Source organism: Thunnus thynnus, chromosome 3 (assembly GCF_963924715.1).
Source record: "Thunnus thynnus chromosome 3, fThuThy2.1, whole genome shotgun sequence".
Lineage (NCBI taxonomy): Eukaryota > Metazoa > Chordata > Actinopteri > Scombriformes > Scombridae > Thunnus > Thunnus thynnus.
The window spans coordinates 34329692-34343011 of NC_089519.1; the positions used below are offsets into that span (position 1 = coordinate 34329692).

The following is a 13320-nucleotide window of genomic DNA, read 5'->3' on the forward strand; positions in this document are numbered from 1 at the left end:
TTCCTGTCATCTACTGTTCTAATAAATAAGACCAGTAATAAGATACTTCATTAATCTCAACTTCTCTGGAGATGTAGCAGCAAGAGTAAAGAAATAAAGAATATAAACATTATATTAAAGTGAGTTTAAAAAAGACATATAACAACTTATAAACTAGAAACAAAACTAATAATTAAGCACTTTATTTGTTCTTATTCTTATTACTCAAAGGATAAGGGGTGAGAACCTAAGACAACAGAGAACAACAAAGAGGAAAATGAAAACTTAAACTGAATACTCTTAATGTTTCTTCTAGTGTATGCCAGTTCCAGGTCGAGGCTTTCGGCTGGGTCAGTACTGCTGCCGCTGTAAAGAGGGATACTACAACCCTGACATAGCCACTCAGGACTCAGGTAAGTCAATCTCAGACCACAGCAGGTTAAATAATTAAGGATAACTAGTAAATAACTAACTAATCAGAGGCTTTGGTACTCATGAGGTTACTTTGACTTTTGGTCTTTAAAGTCCTGTAGACTGATTACTGTCCATTTAACCAACACCAAGATTCAGGCAGGGCTCAATGGATGGCGATGTTGGTCCACCACTTTGTTCCAGTCTGAAATATCTCAGCAACTCTTAGATGGATTACCATGAAACTTTGCACAGACATTCAAGTTCCAGAGAGGATGAATCCTGTCGACTTTGGTGATCCTCTGACATTTCCTCTAGCGCCACCATGAGGTTGACATTTTTGGCTTTTATCAAAATATCTCAACAACTATTGGATGCATTGCCATGAAATTTGGTCACATTCATAGTGACCAGATGATAAGTTGTAATGGTTTTCTGGTGATCCTCTGACTTTTCATCTAGCGCCACCAGCAAGTCAAAGTTGTCACTTATCCAGTGAAATATCTCAACATCTACTTGATGAATTGGCACTAAATACTGAACAGACATTTGTGGTATTTTTCCCAACTGTCACTGAGAAGTTCCCAGTTCCACCCGGATGGCTTAATCACCCTGTAAAAGCTGCTATATGGAAACATGGACATGATCCCTCACTGGCTTCCCACCTGTGAACTCTTGTATTTATTGTAAAGCCAGAAATTAACCCCCCAGGTTTTGTGGTGGTGGCAGAAAAATGTACTAATAGAAGAAAATACAACTTTTATAGATATTTAATGATGATTTTCTTGTTTCCATACTGCTGTATGTTATGTATGAGGGTTTGGAGATGTAAGTCACATGTACATGAGGTCTTCACATGGGTTTGTGTAGGTGTAGACGCATGTGTCTGTGTATGATGCAGATGGTGGCCCTGTGAACGGGAGTGACGGCAGCAGCCTGTGTTACCCAGCTATGCCCATCTGTCTCCCGTGCTGGCCAGGCTGTAAGAGCTGTCAGGACGGCACCCCCTGCTGGGTGCAGGAGGACTGGCTTCTGAGGGCCGGCGTGCTGGCCGTTCAGGGCATCTTCATGCTCCTCATCTTCGTCAGTATGCTGGTGGCCTACCAGCATCGCAGGAATCGGGTGAGTCAAGTCTTTTGGCTCAGCAGGGCAACCGTATGGATGAGGTTGGATAGAGAGATGCCAGGAGAGCAGTTCAGTCATGACACATTATGTTATAAATTATGCTGGTTAAAGTCCAACTGAAATTAAATTGCCTTTTTTTGTCTACTACAGCATACATGTAAATCACTTGTCCTGTGTTTTCATTTGAGGAAAAAAACAGAAACCAAAAGGGACATTTTTAAAACCTTTGATTTCATGATGGTGGTCATGTTGATTAAATACTGTTCCACCATATGCTTAAGTAACTGGAGTTCTTATTTCCAAACAACAAATCAAATCTGTTCTATCATAGGCAGAGCAGACAGTCACACTGAGCCTGATAACATCCTGCTACACAACACAAGAGCCACAGACTCTGGACAACAACCCGCATTAGCTTTCCTGCTAATGTTTCCTTCGTACCTAACTTACTAACATGAACACACACCTGCACCTTAGCTCGTTGAACAAGCCACCAAACAAAAGTGTACTGCTAACATCAGTTAGCAGGCATGTAAACATACCAACAAATGTCATTTCGAACCCGTTAGATGCTGGTTTGGTCTTCAAAATCCCTGTTAGTGACACACTGTCTGTCCATGACTTGTAGCTACAGCAGTTTGTTTACTCTGTCTCCGTTCTGTACATTGTAACACCAGTAGTCTGCCAGCTGCTGTCAATAAAACACAGATACCGACACGCCCCCCAGCTGCTGTCAATAAAACACAGATACCGACACGCCCCCCAGCTGCTGTCAATAAAACACAGATACCGACACGCCCCACAGCTACTGTCAATAAAAAACAGATATCACAGATATCATTAATGTATAAATCTGATTTTGTTGTGACAATACTTTAGTAATGTGTTAATGTGAAACATCTGTAGCGCTGTCCAATAACAAGCAACCGACTGTATAAACAGGAAGTCATTTTAGCATCACAAACTGTGACATAACATCTAAAATAACAGTTTTAGGAGCCAAAAGATAAAATAAACTTAACTGCTAATCATTTGTTTTATTTCTATCTGCATACCTGGAGAGATGTGTGTGTCTTATAATTAGTAGTGTTCATGCAGTTTGCAGTGAGAAGGAAATATCTGATTATGCTAAGCTAACGTCATTATTTGCTCAATTAATCTAACAGTGATTAGCAGTTATTCTAGTTAGTTTTGTAGGTATATTGTGTTTTTTTCCGTTAAATGTAAAGTTTCAGGTCAAATATGTTGATCATATTCAATATTTCCTCTTTTACCCCCTCATATATATTAATATTGTGGACAAAAAATTTGGAACACCATTCAATATAATGCACTCCAGTAGACCACCACCACCCACTCTTACCTCAACAATTAACATAAATTAGAATTATCACCTTTCTGACAATTTCAACAAAAATTGAAAATGTATAAGCTTCGTAAATGTAGACTTTATGGCAGAGCTGTTGTATTGGATTGCATTAGATTGCGTAGGTGTACCTAATGAAGTGGCTGGTGAGTGTTAGTGATGAGGGCCAAAGTCATTTTGTGCAAAAATGAATTTAAAAGTTGATGTGAAGCTTATATGAGGCTTCAGCAGTCTAAGTTAGTCATATCAAGTGGATATCTGCCACATTTACAGTGGTTTTAGCATCACATTCCCTCTTTGTGTTTCCTCAGACAGTGTTTCCCTGTTGAGCTGCAGTGGAAGTATAGTAACAAAAAGACTTTGGCGCTAAAAAGACCAACGTTGAAAGATATCTACTTGACTTGACTTAGGTGGATGGAAAGCTAGAAAGAAAGCTTGAAAGTAAACAAAAGTTGTTGTTTTTTTCTGAAGGCTTCATATTAGCTTCAGGAAACTTTTAAATACACTTTTGCACAGAAGGAGGCTTTGTCCCCAATCAATTACATTATAAGTGCATTATGAAGGGATATTCTAATAGTCAGTATGAACAGGAGGCATGATTATGGCAAGAAAAACATGTTTCAATGTTCATTTGGGCACCTGTCTATTGTTTTAAGACAGACTTGAAAAATTGTGAACGTGTCCTTTAACAGACACCACAGCTTCTTATGACTTTCTAACTGTGCTTTCTCTCCATCTCCTCCTTCCTCAGAGGATTCGGGCATCTGGCCTCCTGCTACTAGAGATGATCCTGTTTGGCTCTCTGCTCCTCTACTTCCCGGTGAGTGTCGGCTGGCTGAGTCGGCTGGCTGAGGGTGTCGCAGATTAGAGCTCTTTACAGATCACTGCACAGCACAGCACTGCAGATTATATCATAATGGACGATTTGTGGGAGGGTGAATGGGGTGAGGGCATGTGTGTTTAAGTGGAAATAAGGTGGGTGAGTTTTCATAACGTCTCTCTGCTCCAGTGATAGATTATCAATCAATCTTTAGATTCATTTTACCAATTAAAGAGCCATTACTGTACGCCAACCGTGACTTTTTATCCATTTATCTGAAAGTGTCAGTCGATGTGAGCCCATCCTGCTGACTCTGAGTGATGCAGTGTGTGTGCAGAGCTGGCGCTGTACTGTAGGTCATTGATCATTAGTTGAATGTGATGTGTGAACGTGTTAATGGACCCTTCTTATGGCAGCAGAGGTGACGATACATAAATGTGCTGTAATGACTTTATTCAGGCATGACAGAACCATTATGGAATGAGCCGTAATGCCATATTCAGCAACCTGGTCGTGCCCCCTCGAGACGTGATTGACGCGACTGTCAAAAAGCCGTTAATTTAACAGATTGAAGAAGCCGTTAGATGGTACATATTCAAGGTCTAAAAAAGGGCTTATGAGTTTGATCAAATCCAAAGGTGAACTGCAGCCCACATGGCTGACTGTAGCTCTGAAACCATAAAGTCTCAGAAGAAAGGTCACGGGTCACTCTGTCATCTCAGTGGGGAGTCATTGTGGTGGGATGTCCATTTGATCTACAAACAGATCACCTGGTGGAGGCATTGATTGGTGTGCACACGAAGGATGGTCGTAGTGCTGAAACTTCTATTCTGTGTGTTATTTCTTATATCCATAGTTAGTTTAAAGGGGACATATTATGCACATTTACAGGTCTATTTATTTTAAACAGGGGCTCTTCTGGAATATCTTTTCATAATTTACAGTTAAAAACTCCTTATTTAACTCATACGGACCCTTTATGCAGTCTCTCAGTTCAGCCTCTGTCTGAAACAGGCCGTTTTAGCTCCTGTCTCTTTAAGGCCCCCCCTCCCGATCAGGAAGCTTCCTCCGGCTCCGGAGGCTACGTCAACAGACAAAGACACAAACTATAGTAGTAGGATTTCACTCCTTTTTGTCATTTTTTTAGTCAAAATGTCACCAAATACATCTGTACATGTTTGAGCCGAAATCTGATCTGAAATATGCAAGTGGACAATGCAAACAACACATGGAAAAACCTTAGAAACAAACTTAGCAACCAAGGCTGGCTACAGAACGGACAGCCGTCTGTGGGCATGTACGACAAGCCAACATCAGCTCGTCTGCAAGGTAAAGAAAAACGTTGCAAACGGAGCATTCAGAGCAGGTTGAAACCCTGGCTTTTCACTTGCAGGCAGCATTTCTACATATATTAATCTCAAATTTTGGAACGTGTTTCTGACATTATATCAGTATATAAATAACAGAAAATCATGAAAAGCATAATATGTCCCCTTTAACATTGGTATTATTGATTAAAAGGATAAAAGAGAGCAAAGTCGAATTTCTGCTGGCTGTGCAATGTGCACACATTCAGACCAGCTTTAGCAAATACAAAGCCTCTGCTTCACTAAAGCTGCTGCCCCACATTCATTTTAACCCCTGAATGCTACATCCATTATATGTGTCACATTAATAGGAACTGGCGCTGAATTTTGCTTTTCAGTATGAGAGTCTTTTTTTTTTTCGGCTTAATACCAAGTAAAATTTAATACAGCTCTCATGGAACAAAAGCAGCAGTATTTGTGGATAAAGCGCACTAAAGGTTATGATGTCCTCATGTGATGCGATCAAAACTTTGGCATTTCATTGGAGATATGGTGCCTTTTTATCGCCAGTAAAAAAAAAATCTAAGGAGAAAATCAGGTTGTGAATATAAATCATTATACTCCCTTTGGAAGGTTTTTCTGTGATTTGTAAAATATTGGCAACTCAACTAGGGGGATTAACAGCCATTGAACTGGAAAATAGATTTTAAAAAATCCAATATTTTGGCAGCCTGTGTTAGTATTTAGGACACTCTTTCTCTGTGGTGTCCTTATTTTCCAACCTGCCAATATGTTTGTCCCCTGTTCCCTGTAGTTTGTATCTAGTAAACAAATTGAATATCCTGCTTGGAAGGGTCATGTCATGTATGAACAGATCTTTTCAACATTCAGACCCACATGTGAAAACTAGAAACCAGCCAGATATTTTTAAATGTAGCTGGCTTAAATGTACCCTTTGAGTATCAAAACCCCCATTGCCTTTAAAAGTGGCTCTTAAAGGTTTGTAGTTTTCTCCTTCTCCCTCTCATGATCCAGAATCAATATAAGAACAAACAAACAACATCAAATCCATAGAAACTCCATTGTTAATCTGTATTTTCCCATTTCATAGCTAAACAGACAACTTGTGTGTCGCACTATCACCTCCCAATTGCCTTGAATCTCCGCTGGAAAGAGTATATTTTGCGATTTTATGGTGAAGCAACGCTTATAAGGAAAATACAAAACCCTCTGACACACAAGATTGATTTTTTTTCCAAGCTCTCCTCTAATTTTTGCTTCATTTATTGTGAATTACTGTAAGGGGTTAGGGTTAATATGCAGTAAATGCACTAAAAAGCAAGCATTTTGTAAACGGTATCTTTGCGTTTGCACGTCAAAATACACTAAAATGTTAAGGGCTAAAAACTCCAGGGAGAGTGTGTATTTTTGGAGCAATGGGCTTCCAGTGCAGTGGGCTTCAGTTTTCGGGATAACAGGCCATTGAACTAATGGGCTTTCGGTCCAATGGGAAGTTTTTCAAACTATTGGGGTTTCGGAATAATGAGCTTTCAGACCAATGGCATGGCATTCTGGTTAACTGCCACCAAAAGAGGAGAAATGCATCTCCAGATGATTCTACTGCTGTCTTATTTGCATGTCGTGTCTTTTAACTGGCTTACCAATGTTAGCTGCTGGTAGACCTACATTCATGAATTAGTAGGTTTAGTTCAAAGTTGGAGGCTGTGACAACAATGGGGCGGGACTTCATGCAGTCACTGCAGCTAATGTTAAGATAGCTGTTGATGGTCAGTAAAAACCTCCAAACTGTGTCGGCTGGCTAATTGTTAAAACTCCTTTTCTTTTCCTACATGTGTTAAACATGTAATGTGGGTGTGGAGGCTTTGAAGTTGTTTTAAGGGCACTTTTGACAGCGCTGACGGCTGAGTAACAAAAGTAGTAATGTAATGCTGTTACATTAATTAATTAATCGCTGTCAAATTATAAGTCAAGTAATGTCATTTTTTTTTTTAATGACTAATATGTAATGTGTAAGTGATTACATTTTTCAAGTAAATTGCCCAACACCAGTCGTGGAAGAAGTACTCAGATCCTTTACTTAAGCAGAAGTACCAGTACAACAATGTAAAAATACTCAATTACAAGTTAAATCCTGCATGAAAGAATTCCTACCAAAGTAAAAGTACATAAGTATTATGAGCTTGATGTAGTTAAAGTATTGCAGTAAAAGTAGTGGTTTGGTCCCTCTGACTGATATATTAAAGCTCAAAACAACAGCAAAATAAGCTGTTTGGCATTGGCAGAGAAGATTTGGCAAATTTTTCATGGGTGCAAGCCACATACTCTGCTCTGCTGCTCATCCCACAAATGCATGTTCCTTACAAATGTGGCACCATTTAAAAGGGAAATAAACAGGCTTTCCAATGGTATAAGATTTATTGCCAAGAAGCATTGTTACAACAAAGAAATAATCTACCAAACACAAATTTCCTTACTTTTTGTGCTATGTTTATATGACATCATAGATTATTAATAGTGAAGCATCAGTGTTAGAGCAGCATGTTACTGTTGTAGCTTGCCAGAGGTGGAGCTAGTTTCAACTACTTTATATACAGTTAGCTAGTTTAGCCCAGTGGTCCCCAACCTAGGGGTCGGGCCCCTCCAAAGGGTCAGCAGATAAATCTGAGGGGTGGTGAGATGATTAATGGGAGAGGAAAGAAGAAAAAACAAAGTTCTGATACACAAATCTGTTTTCAGTTTTTGGACTTTTTCTCTAATCTTTGATTTCTGGTGAAATATTGGATCATTTGAACATTTATTGAAATGAAAGCATGTGAGAAGTTTAGAGGGAAAAATCACTATTTGGTGGAGCTGTTAACAACTCATAGACATGTGAAATGTGACCCCGACTACACACTGCTTTTTGTAAGACGTCAAAAGCCAAAAAGGTTGGAAACCACTGGTTTCATCTTTAACAATGTGTTGTATTTTAAAAGCTTGTTATATTATCCATTGTGTCAAATCTTTATCTGCAAAGTAACTAAAGCTGTCAGATAAATGTAGTGGAGTAGAAAGTACAATATTTCCCTCTGAAATATAGTAGAGTGGAATATTAAAGAAGCATCACATGGAAATACTCAAGTACAAATACCTCAAAATCGTACTTAAGTACAGTACTTGAGTAAATGTACTTAGTTACTTTCCACCTCTGCCCAATACTGCTCGGTAGTGGTGCTAAATCTAAATTGCAGAAACTTCATTGTTCATTCAGTCAATTTTTTGTATTAATTATATCACAATAATAAAACTGCAAAACTTCAAATGGTTGAAGAGGACCAGACTTATCGTTTTCACTGAGGTTACCGGGTTCAAGTCTCCACCCACTATGAATAGGTTTACCTCGACCAATCAGATTACTTCTCTCTCTAGCTAAGCCCCGCCTATATCCGAGATCCCAATCTGCCATTGAGTGCAGGCCATTTCTCCTGATTAAAACTGCCTTCCTCTGATGTTTACTGCACATTGTCTCTGACTCTATATGTATTCAATCTGAGCAGTTTATCCTGTAGGAGTGGTTTGAACACAATGATGTGTGTTTGCATTCACATTTTAGGCTTTAGCTGATGCTCTTATCCAGAGTGACTGACACTGACTGTCACAGTAGAATGAGCTTAATTCCTGGATTACAGTCATCCACTCTACAGGAGCTGTTTCATACTGAACAGAGCAACCTGTTGTTGGATGTGACTGAAAGTATTAAGAATGGAAAAAAAAGGAAAATCAGACACGTGTATGCTGATATGAGATGTTTTATCAAGTTCAGTTGGTGGGCATTATGTTCATGTACAGAAAAACTGTAGGTAGTATGGTGGTAAAATTAGTGGTATCAGCAGGAGTGTCAGTTGTGGTACTGTTAGTAGTAGTAGTAGAAATAATTAGTGATAGCACCGGCAGTCACTCAGGCAAGATTTTCCTGGTTGTTCCTCCCACTGGCTTTGTTACCTGAGGTGACCGAGCCTTACAAGTCCACGCCCCTCACTTTTAATGCCCTGCCTCAGGGCCTCTGTATCTCAGGCTAGCCGACTCTGCAGCATCTTTTAAATCCCTTCTTAAAGCTCACGTTAACTCACCTTTTTTTATGTTTTTTAATTGTTTTGGTTTTATTTTTGTATTCTTTGCACTGTTTTATTCTGTGTTCTACTTTTAAATATACATATAAGTTGCAGTTATAGCAGTTTGTTGTCCACACTGTTGCTGTTTGACTTCATTGTCTCTCTGCTCTGCAGGTCTTCATCATGTACTTCAGGCCGAGTACCTTCAGGTGTATCCTGCTCCGCTGGGTGCGAATGCTGGGCTTCTCCATCGTATACGGCACTGTCACACTGAAAATGTACAGGTAGGTTTTGGCTTGTCAGATTTACTACTCTTTTATTTTTCTGTAACACCACATTATATTTTTATACTTGACATGCATTCATGTACATACATACCTAATCTACATAGCCAGTTGACATGAAACAAAAATTTGACCTGTATTAAGCTCATAAAAATGAATATTTGTGTCTTAAATATAGTCTGGTAGTTCTTTTTTTCCTGCTGCACAGAAAATGTTTGATGTTTTTATCAATAAGTTCTTGCAGTAATAGAAACTAAACGTATTTATAATCGAAACATGTTCAAGCTTACTTGTTGAATCTTGGATAAACACAACTGATTAAAAGATAATCAAACTAGTTAATTTGTAGTTCTCAACTTTGTTTTTACCTTAAGGTCCGTGGACTATAGACCCTAGGGGTCAGGCCCCTCCAGAGGGTCACCAGATAAATCTATTAACAACTCAAAGACACATGAAATGTGACCCCGACTACACACTGCTTTCTGTAAGACGTCAAAAGCCAAAAAGGTTGGAAACCACTGGTTTCACCTTTAACAATGTGTTGTATTTTAAAAGCTTGTTATATTATCCATTGTGTCAAATCTTCATCTGAAAAGTAACTAAAGCTGTCAAATAAATGTAGTGGAGTAGAAAGTACAATATTTCCCTCTGAGATGTAGTGGAGAGGAAGTATAAAGTAGCATCACATGGAAATACAAGTACCTCAAAATTGTACTTAAGTACAGTGCTTGAGTAAATGTACTTAGTTACTTTCCACCACTACCCTACAAAAACTCTGATGATGTTTTACATATACATTTTGTCTTCAGTAGTCGAATATTGATTGATTCTCGCCTCTGCACAGGGTGCTGAAGGTGTTCCTCTCACGCACAGCCCAGAGAATGCCCTACATGTCCAGCCTCCACTTGCTGAGGATTCTGGGAGTGATGCTGATGACGGTCAGCTGGTTCCTGTGTGCATGGACTGTGGGTGTCCTGCAGAACCGTGACAGGAACATCCCGGTGTTCATTACAACCAACACAACAGACGGCCAGGGCTTCAACCTGTGCTACCTGGACCGCTGGGACTACATGATGGCTGTGGGTGAGTGGCAGCGAAAGTGAAGCCTTGACTCCTTGACTACAATTATTATTTAAAATGTTTGGTATCTAAACTGTTGTTTTGATTATTTCATTCAACACAATTTTCTCATATATATTGACTTCAAATAATGCCCAACCATTTATGACAACAAAGCCAATATTAACTTTATTGAAACAGTATCATCAACATGGAAAAATGCTTAAAATTTTAGGAAAATACAGGAGAAAATATTGCTATTTTTGAAAAAGAATTCTACTTTATTACAGTTTGGGTCCTATTTTTGTTGTTTTGGCCATCCTTTCTCTTAGTAATAATAAAATTGTACTCACCAAAATTAATTGCTGAGATCTCAGAATGAAGTAACATTGCTACAACAAGGTCTGACGAAGCAAGAAACGAGGGTCAGACAGGTTGTGAACAGGAAAATAATTCAGCCTCATTATCTAAACCACTTAATTCTGAGATAAAATTGGTGAGCACACCTGAAATGTCTGTGATTGTGTGTGTGTGTGATAATTTAGGTTGATCAAAACTGTACCAGGAATATATGAAGATAAGGCCAAAGTTGTATTAAACAGTGTTCTTTGCTGACATCAGCTTTACCTCCAACTAACTTAGATGACAGTTTACACACTATTTAGTATTTCATCAGTATTAGCAATGACAGAAACATATTAAACTTGAACAAATTTAAGACATCAATGTAATCGTTCCTTTCTTTCTCCTGCCACAGCGGAGCTTCTGTTCCTGTGCTGGGGCAGCTCTTTGTGGACTGCTGTCAGGCCAGTCCCCTCTGCCTTCCACGAACCTCGCTACATGGGCATCGCCATCCACAACGAGCTGCTCCTCTCCTCCATGTTCCACTTGTTCCGGTAAACAACGAGCATGACCCATTTCTCTGACTGAAGATGCACAAAAATTAACCCTCAGCAGTGTGTTGTACAAACAGGACACTGATGTGGGACAATTTGTGTTTTCTGTCTCCCTCAGGTTTACCTTCCCTTCCCTCCATCCTGATTGGATGCTGCTGCTCTCCTTCACACACACCCATGTGACCATCACTGTGACACTTGCCCTGCTCTTCATCCCCAAGGTAACTCGGTTGTAGGATGGAATAATGTAGTCAACACGTGATCAATAAGACAGTTCAATCAACAGTTTTAATAGACTTGTTGAATAATATTATCAGTGTGCATCAAAATCCAGTGGTAGTGAGTGTAAACTGCCACTTCTTTGTGCCTATTTGTACCTAATATTCAGGTGACATATACAGTTTATGTTCACAATACATGAACTAGAATGTATGTGTAATATTTTATAATTCCATTAATTGAAGTGATGGTACATTAGAAACTGTTGCTGTTTCAGACACGCTGTATGAGAGTTGCTGAGCTTCTTGGATAAGTGGTTAAATGTCCTCAAGAGACAAAGGAAGGAAGTCTGGTTGACCTTTACTTACAACCTGAAAACAGAGATGACTGTGCTATTTGTCAGAGCTGCACTATTACTTACGTTATTGATTAATCTGCAGATTGTGATAGGCATTTTTCACTTTTTTTGTGAAAAACATTAGTTAAAACAATGGAGAAAATAACTTCCCAAAACCTAAGTTAACTTACTCAAAAGTAGTTTTATTCAACCAAAAGTCGACAAAAAACAATCATATGTGACATACAAAAGCATCATATAGTCATATTTGAGAAGCTGGAACCCATGAAATTTCTGCATTTTTGCTGGAAAAACGATTAGTCGATTATCAAAGACAAAGGTTTGTCCTGAGAGTGGTGCCACATGATTCAACATTCAACTTTGACTGTCTCCCTCAGTTGTGCCTTTAACTGCATGCTAACATTAGTATTAACATGCTAACATGTCATTTAGCATGTTAGTGTAACATCTGTTTAGTAACATTCAGAATATTAGCATGCTAATGAGCGTATTGTATTTTGTCATTAATCTTGAAGTGTAGCTGAGCTTGATGGTAATACTGTCATTAGTTTTAGAGGCATCTTGTCATGAACTGAGGTGAAGCAAAGGCATAAGTTGCATGACATAGTTATACCATTGCAAAACATCATAGGCAGGAGGTCATAGTGGTTGGTTGTACATTGTGTCTGACTTTGACACTGAAGACGTTTCCCCCGTCGATCACCAACAGTCAACAATGACAGCGATGTTTTTCTCTTTATAAACCACAAGCTCCTTGTCTCACCTACGAGGATTCAATACCTTCCTTCTCTTTAGAGTTTTATCAACTAGAAGAAAAGTCAGTGGATCACAAAATTCATTTGGATTCATGTTGGACAGAGTTCTGCTATCGCTAGAAAATGTGCTCTGCTACACACATCTAACAATGTGCATAACTGCACACATTTTTGTTTAACATATGTTAAATATTTACATACAAGTTGTATGTTTGTGTATGTTCTGCAGTTTCTTCATGTGTCTAAGCCCGGAAAAGAGGAGATTGCAGCAGAGGTGTATGAAGATGAAGTGGACCTGCGGCGCTCCGGTTCATACCTCAACAGCAGTTTTCACTCTGCTTGGAGTGAGCCCTGTGTGGACCCGGATGACTTTCGGGTAAACTCTCTTGTCCCCTCAGAACGATGTTATCACTTTGCAATGGGACATAATTTACAAAAGGTGGAAGAAATTCCAAAGGTTACATTTACATAAAGAAATAAATGTCCCTTAATTTCAGTTATGACCACATTTAGACTCACTTAAACAGTTCTTAAATGTATTATAATTTAAATCATAAATTACCAGTAAATACTCACAATGAACGGTAGAATGAACAAATGTTGTATGACCTTTCTCCACCCTTTACCCT

The 13320-nt window shown here is 38.9% G+C and overlaps 1 protein-coding gene across 1 annotated transcript in view; it reads left to right on the top strand.

Moving 5' to 3' along the window:
- The window catches only part of gpr179 (G protein-coupled receptor 179), a 28878-nt gene that overhangs the window by 9279 nt on the left and 6279 nt on the right, over positions 1-13320 (top strand). The window contains exons 3-10 of the mRNA XM_067585511.1: positions 296-392; positions 1292-1512; positions 3633-3701; positions 9295-9404; positions 10249-10487; positions 11221-11359; positions 11478-11580; positions 12921-13067. Coding sequence (XP_067441612.1) covers positions 296-392; positions 1292-1512; positions 3633-3701; positions 9295-9404; positions 10249-10487; positions 11221-11359; positions 11478-11580; positions 12921-13067 — 1125 coding nt within the window. The remainder of the gene's footprint in view (positions 1-295; positions 393-1291; positions 1513-3632; positions 3702-9294; positions 9405-10248; positions 10488-11220; positions 11360-11477; positions 11581-12920; positions 13068-13320) is intronic.